The following is a 16,693-nucleotide window of genomic DNA, read 5'->3' as shown; positions in this document are numbered from 1 at the left end:
AGCCCAGCTCTGAAGGGAATCTTGCTTCCCCACTGATGGTGCATGTCAGGTCGCAAGAGGGGAAACCGCAACCATCACAAATAAGGATGCCGCAACACACATACGAAAAAGGCTAGATCACTTTTTTCAGTGCCGAAGCCATTTTGGCCACTAAGTGAATGGTTGTTAAGTGTAGACTGATAAACATTGGAATAGGATCCCAAAATGTCTTGTGGTTAAAGGGGTTTTACAGCCTTTTTGCTGTTAAGGATTTGTGGACTTTTACAGTTCAGCAGTTTTCACACTTGCTTTTACCTACTTTTCCCACCAACACATGAAGAAAGCCTTTCAAAAAAGCTTTATTTCAATCCAACAGTGTAAAACGGGCATCATGACAAACTTGCCAAGCAGAGCGGGGGGGGGGGGGAAGACCCGTCTTCAGTCCCACTGCTTCACAGGTCCAATTCTGCTGCAAAACTGCAGCCCAGTGTTGTTTCATAGCTGGATTATGTACAGGTTCTATTTCCAAATCACAGAAAGGCTGGTATATGAAGAGATGATAGCGCTATGCTCTTCGAGGAATATCTCCATCTGAGAGTAGCTCGTAAGTCAAACTATTTACAAATTTAGGGGGCTTCTTTATTCACCTTTTACAACAAACCTTGAGGTAGACAACTTCTACCCTCCCTCGTTTGCACTGACTCTCCAGCCAAGACCAATTCTGTGCTTAGAAAACCAAGAACTACAAAAACAAACAAACAAAAAGGACTGAAGAGAAAACGTTGCAAGAAATCCTTTGATCCCTTGGCTGCCTGACAACCACTGAAATGCTAAACAATATTTAGATCAATGGTATTTGAATAAGGAAGGTGTGCTGCACAGTTCTGGGGTAAATCTGTTTTCCCCTCTAATTGTATTCTGTTGAATAGTTTTAGAGTTATAAGGGACTTTAGAAGTCTGAAGCTTTTAGGCAAACTGAAGCCGTTACGAAAGTCATGGAGGGAAACTTCTCAGTCTTTTACAAAGCAGCTTCTTAGAATGTTCCAGGAAAGCTTGACAACCGAGGCAAGCTTTCCTTACCGCTAGCTTCACACACTTCAAAGGACAAAAATATGGTCTCATCTGAGATGTTTTCGTGGATGTATTTAATTGGGGCAGAGGCATTGTCTGCTGTGCTTCTTTCTCAGGTTAGTACTTTTTTTAAAAAAAATCAAGATTTACTCAATGGAAAGCAACGATGGGGCATTGGTGAACAGTCATCTAGGTGATGCTGAAGACATTAAACCAGTTTTTTTGCTTCAAAGAAACTCTTGAGGTGCCTCATTTGCCAAATGCCCGTAAGGAGGAGGATGACCGTCTGCGCGATGGACCACCAGAGGACCCGCTGGTTGGTGCTCTCACTGGTCATGCGGAACCTCTCCTCTCGGAACTGCAAAGGGAACAAAGTGGTCAGCCTCAACGCCTCCTGTCACGCTTTGTTCAACTGCTGCTCTCCACCTGACCCAGGTCTAGTTGAGATGCCACTTTCGCATTCCAAGCATCTTCCACCACTTTGCCAACCTCGCACCACGCAGAGAGAAAGCCAGCAAGTTTATCCACCCTCAAATGCCGTGGGCTTTTTCAGGCACTTCCGTTTATAATAGCTTAAAAGGCTACACAGCCACCTCCTCCTCCTGGCTCAAGGCCAACACAGCTTGTAAGGGCTTTGGGATAATCATGTTGTGGTCTCTCTCTTTCGTTGTGTGCAAAAATGACCCAAGCTCAGCCTCCTTAGCTGTCCCGGACCCCAAACATTCGCTTTTCCAAAGTTTCGTCACCATTCGGACTCCATTTCCAACCAAACGGCCAAGCTCAGAGCTCAGAACTACGGCCCAACTGCCAACCCCAGCTACTTATATTCAAATACATTTCAACCATCTGTCCATTTCCTTCAAGCAGCACCTTGGCATCAGGAGAGCCCACCTGCCCCCACCCCCCTTGGCTCCCTCCCTGCCAGGGAGCCAGCATAAAGGGGGTCCCGGGGGGTCTCTAGCAGCCTCACCCGTTGGTAGTTCTGCTCCTTCTGGATCTGCTCCACCTGGTCCAGCAGCTGCCTCGCTCGCAGCTGCAGCTCCGTCAGCTTATCCTTGGCGGCGATCTCTGGATAGTTATTGGCGTGCTCCCCTACCTGGATGTCCAGGTGCACCCGCTGAAGCAAAGACACAGCACGTTTGGGAGGAGCAGTGTGTGTGTGTGTCAGAGTTTCATGGGGGGGAGGGCTTTCCCCCTCCCTCTCTTCCCCCCTCCTCCTGGACCAAAGAGGGAGCACTTGGGAGGGGCAGGGGAAGACCCTCAAGGGGGCACCCTCCTCCCTCCCTCTACCCCCTACCCCCCTCTCCCCTCCCTCCCTGGACCACAGCCAGAGATTTGTTTTGGATGGGTGGAGGGGGCAGACCCTCTCCCCACCTGCCACCCTCTTCCCCTTCCTTCCCTGGACCAAAGACACAGTCCATTTGGGAAGGGCAGGGGGGCAGGAACATCTCCCCCTCCCACCCGATGCCCCCTCTTCCCCCGCCCTCGGCATCCCCTCCCCACTTTCCCCCTCCCTCCCTCCCTCCCCCCCCAGCTTACCAGCTTCCCCCCCGCGAAGAGCGCCAGGCGGGTGGAGTTGGAGTGCAGGCAGATCTGGTGCTCGCCGGGCGTGTGCGAGGTGAAGGTGAAGCGGCCCTGCGAGCCGTACTGCCGCGAGAGGATCACCTGCGGGGGGGAGGGGAAGGGCGGGGGGGGGTCAGACGGGCGAAGCCAGACAGCCCCCTCCCCCTCTTCCCCCCCCCGCTCACCTGGGCGTCGGGGTCGCGGACCTCCACGAACATGCCCAGGCCGGGCGTGGAGGGCAGGAAGGCCTCGGCCTGCTTGTCCCAGAGCTGCGTCCGGTAGTTGCCTAGGAGACGAGGGGGGAGGGGCGGTCAGCTGGAGGGAGGGGGCGACCCCTCCCCCGCCAGCCCCTCCCCTTCCGCCCCTCACCGATGACCATGGTCTCGTCCGGGATCTCCTCGATGAAGCAGCGCTTCTCCGTCTCCCCGATGTGGAAGTAGAGGCCCCGCGCGAGGCCGCCGGCCCACAGCACCGCGCCCAGCAGCGCCACGAACCGCCCGGCAGCCATGGCCCCTCCGGCCCACAGCGCGCATGCGCCGCCCGTCACGTGGCCCCGCCCGCCCGCAGCCCCAGCCTGTCGCCCGCGGGCGCCCCGAGGCTCCCCCGAGCTGTTGCGGGGGGAGCGGCTCCCCCTTGGCTGCTCCGGCGGGGGAGGCCGAGAGGGGGCGACCCAGGCACCCAATGGCTGCGGCCTTGAAGAAGAGGCTGGGCTGCCCTCTGTCAGAAATGGTGTAGGGTGCGGGTGGGACTAGATGACCTCGAAGGTCCCTCCCAACTCTGTTAATCTCACTTTAACCTGACTAGTCAGGAGGCAGCAGAAATACAGAGTTGGAAGGGACCTTGGAGGTCTTCTAGTCCAACCCCCTGTTCAAGAAGAAGACACCCTATACCAGAGGTCTTCAAACCTGGCAACTTTAAGGCTTGTGGACTTCAGTTATAGAATACAATACAATACAAATATGAAATAGAATAGAATAAATATTGGAATGAAGAATAGAATAGAATAATGAATAGAATAGAATAGAATAGAATAGAATAGAATAGAATAGAATCCTTTATTGGCCAAGTGTGATTGGACACACAAGGAATTTTTCTTTGGTGCAGATGCTCTCAGTGTACATAGAAAGACAAGATACTTTCTTCACGGATCCTAAGGTACAGCACTTAATGATAGTCACAGGGTACAAATAAGCAATCAGGAAACAATAACAATATAAATCGTAAGAATACAAGCAACACAGTTACAGTCCTGCATTTATAAGTGGGAGGAGATGGGTGATAGGAACGATGAGAAGACTAATAGTAATGCAACCTTAGTGAATGGCTTGACAGTGGTGAGGGAATTAGTTGTTTAGCAGAGTGATGGCGTCCGGGAAAAAACCATCCTTGTGACTAGTTGGTGTGCAGTGCTCTATATGGAGCAGCCAAAACTCGTGAAGACAGACTCTTCCACTTTGTTCAACTTCTACTTAAGTTCTATGTTGGAGCTTTTTAAAATGATATTCCATCCGTTACTTCTTGTCCTGCCCTGACGTGCTTTAGAGACAAAATTAACCCCCCCCCCACTTCTTCTTCTCTGTGGCAGGCCCTCAAATATTAGAAAACTTCTGTCATGTCACTCCTAGTCCTTCAGCTTCTGCAACCATTCTTCATAGGCTTTGACCTCCAGTCCCACAACCATTTTTGTGCTCTTCTCTGCACTCTTTCTAGAGACTCAGTATCTTTTTTCTGTCACAGTGACCCAAACTGGACATGGTATTCCACGTGTGGTCTTACCAGTGCAGAATAAGGTGGTACTAATCCTTCATGTGATCTTGATACTATCCATCATTTGAAGCAATTTAGGACTGCATTGCATTGGCCCTTTTTTGGTAGATGCCGCACAATACTGGCTCCCCCTTAAGTGGAGCTTCACTAGGCTTCTCAATTACTGCTGCTGAGCTTATTCTGTTCTATATTGGTGCATTTGGTTTTCCTTGCCTTACTTTGATGGCTCGCCCATTATGAAGCAGTGCAACCCCATCCGAGGAAGGAATACACATTTAGAAGAATGTACGTGCATTGCAACGTGTCGGAGATGAAGGAAATGTAACAACACGTATACTCAGAATTAGATAGGAAGTTACAAGATTGGCAACAAGAAAATAAGCAGCAGAAACCACAAGCAGGGACAAAGGGGCATGGAGAGCTTAACCAAGGCTCAACCCCACAGACAAACAGGCACGTAGACTAAAAGTAAGGTACTCCAAAAAAGCTAATGGCTTTGTGAAATGTTACTTCCCTATTTCTGCAAATCAACTGTATAAAAGATCGTGCTATGCTGTTGTTCAGGGTCTCAGCTCCCAAATTGGGCTGGGACACTTTTGTTGAAGCGCTTCAATAAAAGTTTTGTCTCTCGTGTCTGGCTCTGATTGGCTTCTGTGCCAGGCTGAACCAAGTTTTGGACAACTTTTCTCATCACTGAATTTCATTTTGTTGGATGAGATCGAGTGTTTATCGAGATCCTTCTGGCTCTTGAGTCCATATTTTAAAGTGCTCGCTATTCCCCCCTTCATGGCGTCACCTGCAAATCTGATGAGTTCCCCTTTTATTCCCTCATCTGAATTTTTTAGGAAGATACCGTAAACTACTGGCTTAAGACCGAACCTTGGGATATCTCTCTGCATGCTTCCCTCCATGTAGATGTCATTCTTACCAAGACGTAGGCTGTGGTTTACGTTTCCAAATGTCTTATTGAAGTCTAAATATACTATGTCCACAGCATTTCACTGGTCTACTAATTTAATTATTTGGTCAAAGAATGCAATAAGGTTTCTTTGGCATGGTCTGTTTTTAACAAACCCATGATGGCTTCTAATATAACCTTTGCTTATTGCTGGATGTTCATAGGTCCATCATTTGATTGTTTTCCAGGGGATCTTTCCAGGTATTGATGGATTAGTTTGTAGTTTCTGGAATCTGTTTCCCACCCCTCCCACCCCTTTTTTAAGTTGGGAACCACATCAGGTTTTTTCCCTTCCCCTGGTACTTCCTCGGTGTTGCAGGATCTTTGAACAGTGAGTCACATCCTCCTCATCTTGCAGTTAGATGACTGAAATGTATTTCACGTCCAGCTACTCTTGAAAATAACTTGGAAGCCGCAATTGATTCCAGAGTCAAAGAAGTAGACTCAGCCTAGTCCTATTTGTCAGGAGGTCTCTGCACCAGCTACCCATAGGCTCCTAGGCTGAATTGAATGTGCTTGGCACTCCCCTGAGCAGAATTTGCCCCTCCCCCGGGGGTTTCTCAAGATGGGTTGCACAAGCTACATGAGCTTTATGGAGCAAGAACTGGAGAACATCCTCCATTTTGGGGTAGAAGCTGACTTTTTGCTAGCTTTCCACAAACCACCGAAATCCATGTTATTCTATCCAGCTACTCATTGTAGATAGTAGATTTGAGTCACATTGGTTATTTTCATACTGTTTATAAGCTGTGAGAAGTGGGGTGGTCTAGAAATGTCGTAATAAGTAATGAACAAATAAACCCTGGCATTGAAATAGATGATTTTAAAAAGAGGGAAAGAGTGGTAGCCGTGGTGAAGGGCCAGATGATGGGATGTATGAGGCCCTGGGGATCAGAGGAAGGCTCCTATGTGGTGATAGGACCCAGGTGTGGATGGAATGGATATGAGAGGGAGGAATTTGAATTCTGATAAAACATTTTCTCTTGTCTTCATTTCTTTGCCTTGACAATTAAGAACTTTGCTCCTTTCTTTTGAGAGAGGGGCGGTCTAGAAATCCAATAAAGTTAAGTTAAGTTTCCTGTCTCTCACTAAAGAGGGAGGGGGGTGGCGGGGGAGCTGCCTCAGACAAAAACTGTTTGTTCTTTTATTCCGCTCTGCAATAGGAAGGAGGGGGCTGCACATTAACAGCAAGACAGAAGTTAGCACCTTAAAACCACTAGCCAGGATATTAGGAATAAGAATAGCTCATTTATAAGAATTCTCCCCTCCCCCCACAAAAAACCCCCCACATAGCTGGCACATTTGCAAGATATCAGTGGATGAAAAACAGGTGATGTGACATTTAGCTATTTAACATAACAAGTATAAGGGTTTAAGGGGGCTGAAATCCAAATAACCAATCAAAATGATCTGTTACGCATGCATTATTAGGAGAAGGGCAGAGGGTTGGGTGCCACCATCCCTTGACTATAAAAACTGCTGTAAGATCCTAATCTTGGCCATTGGTTAGCTTTTCAAACAGGGGTCCTTATATCTTGGTATCAAAATAAAAGTATAATTCTGTATCACACCTTGTGTCCGGTGACTTATCAGCTTCGACACCAAGCAAGAGCCCAGGTTTGGGGACAACAGTGGCGATTCTCTGGTCCCAGGCAAATTTAACCAGGAAAGCTATGGCAGCCTCGTCCATCTATCTGGCAATTGGCTGGTCTGAAATAAGATTTGTAGGAAGACCCCCCCCCTCCCCAGAATAAAATATTCTTTATTCTTCATATTAAAAAGAGGCAGAATTGAATATTTCCCGAGAAGGAGAGACATCTTAAAGGCAGAAAGCAGACCCAGTCTTCCTGTTATAGGAAAACAGCCTCAAGCAGAAACCTGAAGAGGGGAGTCTTTAAGAAGATGCTTGGTATCCATTCAGAAAGCTGGGCCACTCTGTTCATAAGCAAAGAGCAGCCAGAAACCCCTAATAAGCAACATAATCGGCAAGGAGCAGAAGCTAACAAGATTAGCTCAGACAAAACACGTAGGATTTGCATTTCCCCTTTTGCCTGTAAAGCCAGGCCTGACCCCTACATAACCCCATAGGAATCAAGCAACATGCATTAAAAAATCAAAGGACATATGGTGTAGGGTTTCCTGCCTGAGCAGGGGATTGGGATAGAAGACCTCCAAGGTCCCTTCCAACTCTGTTATTCCATTCCATTCTATTCTATTCTATTCTATTCTATTCTATTCTATTCTATATTCTTGGAACAGGAATGATGATAAACAGGAAAGTTCATCTGCCTGCCTTATAAGAATATTATCAGGCTTGGCTATATTTAAAAAAAATAATTTAATTTGAATAGGTACTTAATAAAACAACCACGAAGTACAAATGAAAAAAGAACTAGAAAGAAAGATTTACCGTATATACTAGGGGTCCCCAAACTTGGCAACTTTAAGACTTGTGGACTTCAACTCCCAGAATTCTCCAGCCAGCTCTGCTGGGAATTGGAGTCCACAAGTCTTAAAATTGCCAAGTTTGAAGACCTCTGATATATACCCTGTGAAATTGAACAAGAAATTTCAAAACAACATTAAATCACTACACATAAAGCATTACTGGAATTGAATCAATAGCTGATATTTAGCCAAAAATAGCCAATGGAACAAGAACAATCTATTATAATCGAGTATTTAAAATTTGTGCCAAATTTAAACGAGCTCTTCTTACCAAAGAGCTGCCAAGATCTGCATTTCAAAAGCCAAATCTTGCAGATTTGGTCACGCCTTCTCAACTACTTCCTGCTGTTCCATAACTCAGTGGGTGAAACCCTCAGAGGCTCCAGCTGAAGCAGAAAGAAAGGGAAGCCATGGGCAACTCACAGGGAGAGGAGCAGCTGGCTCAGCCAGGTATGGTATCAGATATTGTGCTGCTTGGCTTGTAAAGGCCATGCAGGTCAGACAAAAAACAACAACATATTTTATGCTTTCTGATACGCTTGTTTGCTTTTTTTGGAAATGGAAAGTCTTTGGAATAACAGGAGGCAAAGAAAAGTTAATGACTTTTTAAAGGAGGCAGTTGTTTATTTGAGAACTCTGTATAATTTGGTAATAAGAATTCCTGGCTGCACTTCCCATCTTAATTCATTTTGAATGCAGTTTTTGAAATAGCTGCATTCTTTATGGGTACAACTTCAAGTTGAATCTTATGTTTTTTCATTTCCCCTTTGTATACAGCAATAGGAACCCGGTCTGTTAATTTGGGGAAGTTTAGTTTCAGCACCCAGAGTTGCAACATGAATTGCGACACACACGAAAGTTGTTGGAAATTTAGCGGGTTATGTCACAGAATTGTCACGTCTGGAAATAACGTACATTCCGATGGTGTGGTTGTCATGGACTTTATAAAACAGCCAGCTGGGCTGATTCAGCAGAGATGACCCATTGGTTGCACACAATGGAGTCTGGCAGCTACTCAACAAATAAAATTACCTTTCTCCTGCTTTCTGTTCTGTGTGCAGCTGGAAACCAGGCCTGGGGTCAGGGAGCCATCTTCAAATCACGGTAAGTGTCCTGGGTGAGCCGTTTGGGCAGCTTGGCCAAGGGTCAAGAGGGAGCCTTCCATCCCTTGGGGCACACCAATCTCACAGAGGCCTCTCCCCGTCTCCAGGAAGGGACCTGAATCCCCCCCAAAGAAAAGAGGGGTGAGTCCCCCTGAGCACCTGTTGGCTCATTTCACTCAATATTGGATGCCCAGTCTTTTGAGACAAAGGGAGGCTCTGTTCTAAAGAAATGAATCTCTGAATGAGTGGAAGCAACTTTCTTCTGACTCAAAATCTCGCTTCCTTTGGAAGGAGAGATGCACTGATGTTCCTCCTCTACTCTCTCATGGCATTACCAGAATATTCTGCCCCGCAATTTTGAGATTGTTTGTATTTCATACATTTATTATAGCATCAATTGGTAGCACCGTTTTCTCCATGGTGAGTTTTTTGTTATAAAAGTATTTGTCACTGGAATGGAAGCTTTAGAGAAGGGACAGCTGGACTAGAGTTTTTATGGTGTTTATTTAATGGTTAGAATAGCATTGATGTTAGGTTTTGTAAGCTACCCAAAACCACAAATGGAATTAGTGGCATATAAGGGTAGAGTTCAATATGACCCTTTTCCAGGGGTGAAATTCAGCAGGTTCTGACAGTTCTGGAGAACCGGTAGCAGAAATTTTGAGTAGTTTCGAGAACTGGCAAATGCCACCTCTGGCTGGCTCTAGAGTGGGGAGGGAATGGAGACTTTGCAGTATCTTTCTCCTGCCACGCCCACAGAACCGACAGTAAACAAATTGAATTTTAGGACTGCCCTTTTCCCATTATGAATATGAGGACTTTTCCTGCCCATAGGAGATTTGAGCGAATAGGCAAAGGCAGGAGTTGAGAGTGGATGAACAGCAGCTCACACTATAAAAAGCAAGGCAGCTCTTAAATCAACAAGAAGCATTTAAATGTGCCTACCCATCAAACAAAGGGCCACTGTATAATGTTCTTTATTGATTTTTATTCCACCTTTATTATTTTTATAAATAACTCAAGATAGCAAATATGCCTACGTAACACCCCTTCCTATTTTCCTCACAACAATGTAGACGTTAATGGCTGAAGAGAGAGAAAAGTATATATTTAAAAAAAAAACATGAATCTTGACATTTCAGACTCTGGGATGTAAACCAGAAATCCCTCTACCTTCAGAACAATGAACTAATAGCCGGATACTTGCAAGCTCCCAATTCTGCACTGGAAGGTGAGTCTTTCCTGAAACCGCTTAGAGGCGGGATAAGAAATCACCTTTGCAGCTTTAGATTTTTGTTGAGCTCTTCCTCCTACAACAGGGTGTCCAAACTTGGGAACTTTAAGACTTGTGGACGTCAATTCCCAGAGTCCCCCATTGAGGAATTCTGGGAGTTGAAATCCACAAGTCTTAAAAGTTCCCAAGTTTGGACACTCCTGTCCTACAATCATCTTCAGGAGCTCAAGAGGCTGGTGGAGTTCCCTAGCAACTTACTGGTTTCTTATGATGAGGTGGGGTAGTTTGCATAATTCTGCACACGTTCGTGGATTGCTCTTTTTTTGTTGCCACTCTTCTGTGTGTCTGCTTGATTGAAACAGGCAAATATAAATAGATAATTTAGTATGAGATGCTAGAGTTTTTTCCAAGAGAATGTAAAATAAAATCAAGGGAAGAACTGGAGGTAGAGGGTTATAGTTTTCAATGGACCGTGGGTGGGGGGGTGGGGGGAGCACTTTCATTTTCACTTTGGCTTTTGCCAGTGCTCACTTCTTTTTCACTCCCAGCATACAATGCTGCTCTCACCCCATTCCCCCAACGTTGCTGTGGTTGTACTGTCTAATGTGAATTCTTTATTCCACATCTTATTTATAGGAAAGTTCCTCCAGTTTTCCTCCCCACTTGTGAAAGAAAAATGTTGGTTTGACACAGAGAAGGGGAAGGAAAATGCCATCCACTGCAGCGGGGGTGGGGGTGGGGACTTGAATCTTGGGAAGATAGAAAGTGTGAGAAAGAAAGAAATTTTCCTTTCTTTTTTTATTAAAAACTTTAATACCCATTAAAACATTGGAGCCAGTGTAACCGTCCTGGCAATGTCTTTGCCATCCATACTAGAATATAAAGTTAAATATTATAACCACCCTGCTTATTTACAATTGGTCTATTCAGTATTTACAAATATAAAGATATTGTATTTCCGCTTTGTTTTTTCTTATGCATTTTCACTGTTATGATTTCAGACATAATTCTAATCTCCATTCTGTAAATCTTAGTCATTGCTTATTTTGAGTCTTTCCTTCCTTGATTTAGTTAAGTATGAGTGTTGAACTACAGTTCAGTGTCTCTCCCTCTTTCTTCTTCTTCCCCCTTCCAGAAAAGATTTTCTGGATCCGCAACCGTGCCTTTGGCCAAGAGAACTTCCCGGTCATCCTGAGCATTCAGGGCGGAAAGAGCTGCCTGGCCTCCTCTCCTGGCTCCCCACCTGAGCTGCAGTTGGAGGTGAGAAGCCAAGGGTCATGATGCCCCAGATCACTTTGATCGGTGCTGCTACTTAGCACTTCCTACACAGAGTAATTGGGGAGCAGAGCTACACACAGTGACTGGACAGCAGAGCTCCCTCTGTGTGTATGCACACATGGGAGGAGGGGATTGCAACATCCTTTAGATGGGGATGTGTTTGTGTGGAAGCCTCTCCTAGCAAACCTTACACCCAGGTAACCAGGTTGTAGATCTGCATCTACATGACCCATGGCACGCGTAAGAGAGCAGAGGAGGCCAGATTGTACCCTCAACCCATCCCATTTTTGGGTGGGTGGGAGGACCTTCTCCTTTTCTTCTCCTGATTTTTAGCTTTCCAAGTGAAACAGATGACACCAACCATTTTCCTCAAGATGGAGATGGAGGCACTTCCTCTTTTTGTATTTATTTTGTTCATTTTTCTCCTACATTTCTACAGACAGAAACCCACAGGAGGAGTTTCTAGCCCAGCTTCTCCTGAGGACTTTAGTAGTTTCTCAAGGCCCCAGCTTCAAAAGAGCAAAGGGGAAATTGTGTGGAAGTGGCTGTGCTTTTTCTTTCTGCTCCACAAATATGATCCTGGTTACCCAACAGATTATTTTTTTCATAAAGAGGAGTCCATGTTATGCTCTTCTCAGGGAAACATGTACATTAGCTTAGGGCATGGGTGTCAAACTCAAGGCCCGCGGGCCAGATCCGGCCTGTGGGGCACTTAGATCCGGCCCATAGAACCGCCCTGGAAACAGTGAAGGACCAGCCTGCGTTGCTCCTGCCGGCTCCCGAGCTCCGTTTTCGGCTGCGACGGCCTCCTGCAGCCCTCTGCTAGTGAAAATGGAGCTCGGCCAGCGAAAATAAGCTCCCGACCTCTGTTTTTACTGGCAGAAGGTTGCAGGAGGCTGCCGCAGACGAAAACGGAGCTTGGGAGCCTGTTTTCACTGGCAGAGTGCTCGAGACACCACAGACGCCGCCAACATGAGTGACGTCAAGCTGGCCATGCCCACCCCTTGGAGGTCCAACACAATCCTGATGCAACCCTCAATCAAATCGAGTTTGACACCCCCCCCCCTGGTTTAGGTTTCCTTCACCCTCCATAGCTTCCCTTGGTTTTGCTGTTGGAAGCCCCTTCCGTGGTAACTCTTCAGGCCAGAGGTGGCTGCAATATGAGGGCTTCCCGAGGCTGTTGCCTTCCCAGAAAACCTCTTTCTTCTCCTCAGAGCATCAACATCACAGACCTGTGCAAAGACAAAGAGGCCTCCGCCCGCTTCACCTTCTTCATGTCTAACAAAGACGGGATATGGCGTTTCGAGTCAGCTGCCCACCGGGGCTGGTTCCTCTGCACTTCTTCCAAAGCCAACGAACCCATTGGGCTGATCAATGATCCAGCCTCTTCTCATCTGGTGGACTTCTACTTTCAGCCTGAGTCTTAGCTGGCCCCTCCACCTCCCTCCAAAGGACAAAGCCCACCCCTCGCAGGAGCCCAGCCCCTCCTTTCTCTAAGTCCAAGCATTTCTGCAGGGTGGGGTCGCTTTTCAGGAGAACAAAGCCGCAGGGAAGAGACGCCGCGTTTCTAGGCTTAGCGGACATTCATAGCTCACTTTCTGGATTCAGAAATTCAGGTTTTGCAGCTAGCAGCCACAAAATTATCTGCAGACCTCCAAAGCTACGAGTGCAAAATATGCCAGCCAATTTATGAGCTCTGGTTTCCCACAAAGAAATTAAATACCTTTAAAGTAACTGCATTTCATTCTAATGATTTCAAAATATGCATTAAATAAAAAACTCATTTTGTCTTAGCCACACATGTCGTTGTGGAGTGTGAATCCCCAGCAGGTTATTCAGAGATCTGCTGCAGCCTGTGACATATCCTGATCAGTGGTTGGCTCCCACTGGTTGGGACTGGTTTGGCCGAATCGGTAGTGGTTTGGCGGCCTGGGTCACTAGAACCAGCAGCGACCCCAGGCCTGTCACGCCCCTGAACTGGTTCTCTGGGCGCCACTGTAGCGCCATCTTGTTTTTCAGTTCTGCACATGCGCAGAACAATTTTGACTGCACTGTGCATGCGCGCACATGAGCGAACCGGCAGTAGTGCCTGCTCCTGCTCCTATCAAATTGGGCGAGGAGGAGAGAGTCAAGGCTGTGACAGCAGTGGGACGCAGCAAAGGAATCTTTTTCTACCTCCTCATCTTGTCTTAAGAGCCAGGTGAGAAGGGCCCGCTCCACCTCTGCCGATACACTTAAATGCCAGCTCTGTTACCAATCGGTCTTCATCCATGATTCGAACTGGGATGAGAGGCCTGGCATGCGTCAACAAAACCTGGGCAGGTGAGCGAGCAACTTACACCTGGGCTTCAGATGCGGCATCAGCACAGACCTAAGGTCGAGATCTTGGTCACTCTGCAGGTGACCAAGAGCACCGTCCTATTTGTAAGGGTGCGCTTAGCAGACACAGCCACTGCTGCACCCCTTCACTCCCACCTGACCTGCTCAACCTGATGGCAGAGCTGGTCTTGGTGTTCCTTAGTCTTGGATGGTGGTGGACTTCAGCTTATTCTTTCTGGGGAGGGAAGAAATGGGGTTATTCCCTCTCTCTAGTCAGCAATTTTACTGGAATTCCTTGGCTTATTGATCATGCTACCCCAGAAAGTAGCAGCCCAGATTGATGAACTGATTTCATACACGGTAATACTGTATTTCTCTGGAATTGGGAGTACCCTGCAAGTGACAGATGTAGACAGATGGGTAGAAAGGGTGGAGTGAAGGGATTGGAGGTGGTCATAGTGGCACCAATCCTACTTATGCCATTGCATCTCTCTCCCTCCCTCCTCCTTCCCTCCCCCCCCCCCGTCTCTTAACAGTCGCTAAGAAGATTCAGAAAATGGCAATTTTCCAGGTATACCTGAATCCAGGGGCTCAGAGGTGTAAACTTGAGAGCAAAAGATCAGGCCAGCTGGATTGCACAAATGCATTGATATTTCCATTGCTCACAATTCAGGCTTTGGGATTATTTCTGGCATCTGATCAGGTGCTTCCAAACAAGGCCTGTGGTTTTTCCATGCAGTCCTCCTTCCTCATTCATGCAGTTTTTCAAGAATGTCCAACCAGCCTATTCCTCTGGCTTTGCTTTGTCCATAACGAAATAGAGGACTGGGGCATGTGGCAGCTGGGCAATCACAGCTGCTCCGTTTCCTTGACATCCTCTGATACTTGGGATGTCCTCCAACGCTTTGAGGGGGCTCTTTCAGCACCGCCCAGCAGCCTCCTTGTGTTTTGAGTATTTGCAAAAAAAACATATTTACAATCTGTGGAGATTCTCAGCCATCCAGATCATGATTCTCCCAGAGGTGCTTTTTCAGAAGGCAACTGGACTCCCTTGTTTTTTCTTTGAAGACGTTTCGCTTCTCATCCAAGCAGCTTCTTCAGCTCTGTGTCTTCAAAGAAGAACCAGAAAGCCCAGTTGCCTCTTGAAAAAGCACCTCTGGGACAGCCAGGACCTGGAGGACAAGAGAATCTCCCTAGACTTCCATAGGGGAGGCACCTGCAGCAGAAGGTAGGGTCCCTCGTTCCCACTAGGGGGCACCGTTTCATGGAAGGAAGTTGAAGCCTGCCCATTTTGCTGGACGGAACAGGCTGAGCAGAGACGATCGCTGGCAGAGGCTCCCTGCCTGGATCAGCGGTGCCCAACCTTTGAGTCTAGGCGATCTGGGGGGAGGGGAGGGAGAGGGGAACCGGGCTGCGCAAGTGGCGGGCTGGTGTGCATGCATGCTGGTGGGCATCCTGACTTCTGCGAGGGGTGGCCTGGTTCCAAATAGGCCACGGCCCGTGGATGGATATAGATCCGTGATGGCAAACCTATGCCACGCAGAGCCCTCTCTGTGGGCATGGGCACCAGCGCCAGATGCTCTTCTGGTTTATGGCGTGCATGTGGCCTTTTCCTGGGCTGTTTTCCAGGCATTTTCCGGCCATTTTTTTGGGTCAAAAACAAGCTCAAAAACGGACTGAAAATTCCCTGAAAAATAGTCCCGGAAAATGGCCTGTTTTTTGGCTGTTTTCAAGCCGTTTTCCGGACTGTTTTTCATGGAATTTTCAGGCTGTTTTTGGCCCAAAAACCAGCTGGGAAACAGCTTGAAAAACATTCTGAAACAGCCCCGAAAGCAGCCAAAATCAGGCATGTGCACGGCAGCCAGCTGGCCTTTGGGTTTCCAGTGCTCCAGCAGATACACACATGCACACGCACACACACACACATCGTTCTGGTTTGGGCCCCTTGAATTGTACTTGGCATTTTATAGTGGGGTCCATGTTCCGTAATGACTTGTAGTTCTGCAGGAGATGGGAGAGGAGGAGGGAAGAGGCAAACGAATTCTGACTAACAGAGAAGAAATGATAGAGGATTAGAAAGGGGAGAGTGACCATGTCATATTGGCATTCAGAAGTCCTCTGCTTGCAACAGTTCGTTTAGTGACTGTTCAAAGTTACAACGGCAACAAAAATTGTCACTTGCGGCTCTTGCAGTTATCCCCCTGATCCCGAGATGAACATTCGGATGCTTGGCAAGGGGTTCGTATTTATGACCGTCATAGTGTCCCATGGTCATGTGATCAGTTTTTGCGACCTTCTGAAAAGCAAAATTAATGGGGAATCCCGATTCACTTCACATCCATGTTACTAACTTAACAGATGCAATGATTCACTTAACAACCCTGGGAAGAAAAGTCGTAAAATGGGGCAAACTTACTTAAATGTTTCACCTAGCAACATAAATTTTAGGCTCAATTGTGGTCGTAATTCGAGGACTACCTGTACAGCAGACACAAGCAATAGAACATAGTCAACCAGGATCTTAGATTTTGAAAGAGATGATTTCAATAAACTCAGAAAGAGCTTGGAAAAGATTCCATGGTGAAAATCTTAAAGGAGAAAACAACTGAAGAAGCTTGGGAAACTCTGAAAAATATGATCAAAAATGCCCAGTCCAGCACAATACCACTGAAAAAGAAAAACAAGAAATTCAAGAAGAAACCAGCTGCACAAAGAACTCTCTGATAACTGAAAGACAAAAAAGGATAACAAAATGAAAAAAAGGACACATAACTAAGGTAGAATACCAGCATGTAGGATACCCCTAGAGAGGGTCTCCTGCTTGAGCAAGGTTTGGACAAGAAAATCTCCAAGGTCCCTTCCAATTCTGTTGTTCTGTTCACGCCAACATTTACTGAATCATTTTACACTTTGTTCAGTGCTTGCTCAATAAAACTTATATATGCACTTTGGAAAAGATCTGGAAGTGAGACT

The 16,693-nt window shown here is 46.8% G+C and overlaps 2 protein-coding genes across 3 annotated transcripts; one reads left to right on the top strand and one right to left on the bottom strand.

Moving 5' to 3' along the window:
• Nucleotides 1–596: 596 nt before the first annotated feature.
• Nucleotides 597–3,149, bottom strand: TMED4 (transmembrane p24 trafficking protein 4). The gene is made up of 5 exons (XM_081961464.1): nt 2,983–3,149; nt 2,799–2,899; nt 2,590–2,715; nt 2,021–2,167; nt 597–1,408 (listed from the first exon to the last, which is right to left on the bottom strand). Exons 1-5 carry the CDS (start codon nt 3,119–3,121, stop codon nt 1,259–1,261), a joined length of 663 nt encoding a protein of 220 aa, XP_081817590.1. The 5' UTR covers nt 3,122–3,149; the 3' UTR covers nt 597–1,258.
• A 4,978-nt stretch (nt 3,150–8,127) lies between these two features.
• LOC309396340 (interleukin-1 receptor antagonist protein-like) lies at nt 8,128–13,121 on the top strand. Of its 2 annotated transcripts, XM_081961398.1 has the most exons (5): nt 8,128–8,236; nt 8,848–8,890; nt 10,032–10,120; nt 11,259–11,383; nt 12,616–13,121. In XM_081961398.1, the coding sequence occupies exons 1-5, from the start codon at nt 8,197–8,199 to the stop codon at nt 12,826–12,828; spliced, it is 510 nt and encodes a 169-aa protein (XP_081817524.1). In that variant the 5' UTR covers nt 8,128–8,196; the 3' UTR covers nt 12,829–13,121. The 2 variants fall into 2 exon arrangements, with proteins under 2 accessions (XP_081817524.1, XP_081817523.1); XM_081961397.1 differs by lacking the exon at nt 8,128–8,236 and having other exon boundaries at nt 8,693–8,890.
• The last annotated feature ends 3,572 nt before the right edge of the window (nt 13,122–16,693 follow it).

Source organism: Natrix helvetica (genome assembly GCF_964273705.1).
Source record: "Natrix helvetica genome assembly, chromosome: 8".
Taxonomy (NCBI): Eukaryota; Metazoa; Chordata; class Lepidosauria; order Squamata; family Natricidae; genus Natrix; species Natrix helvetica.
This window is presented reverse-complemented; position numbering and strand designations above follow the sequence as displayed.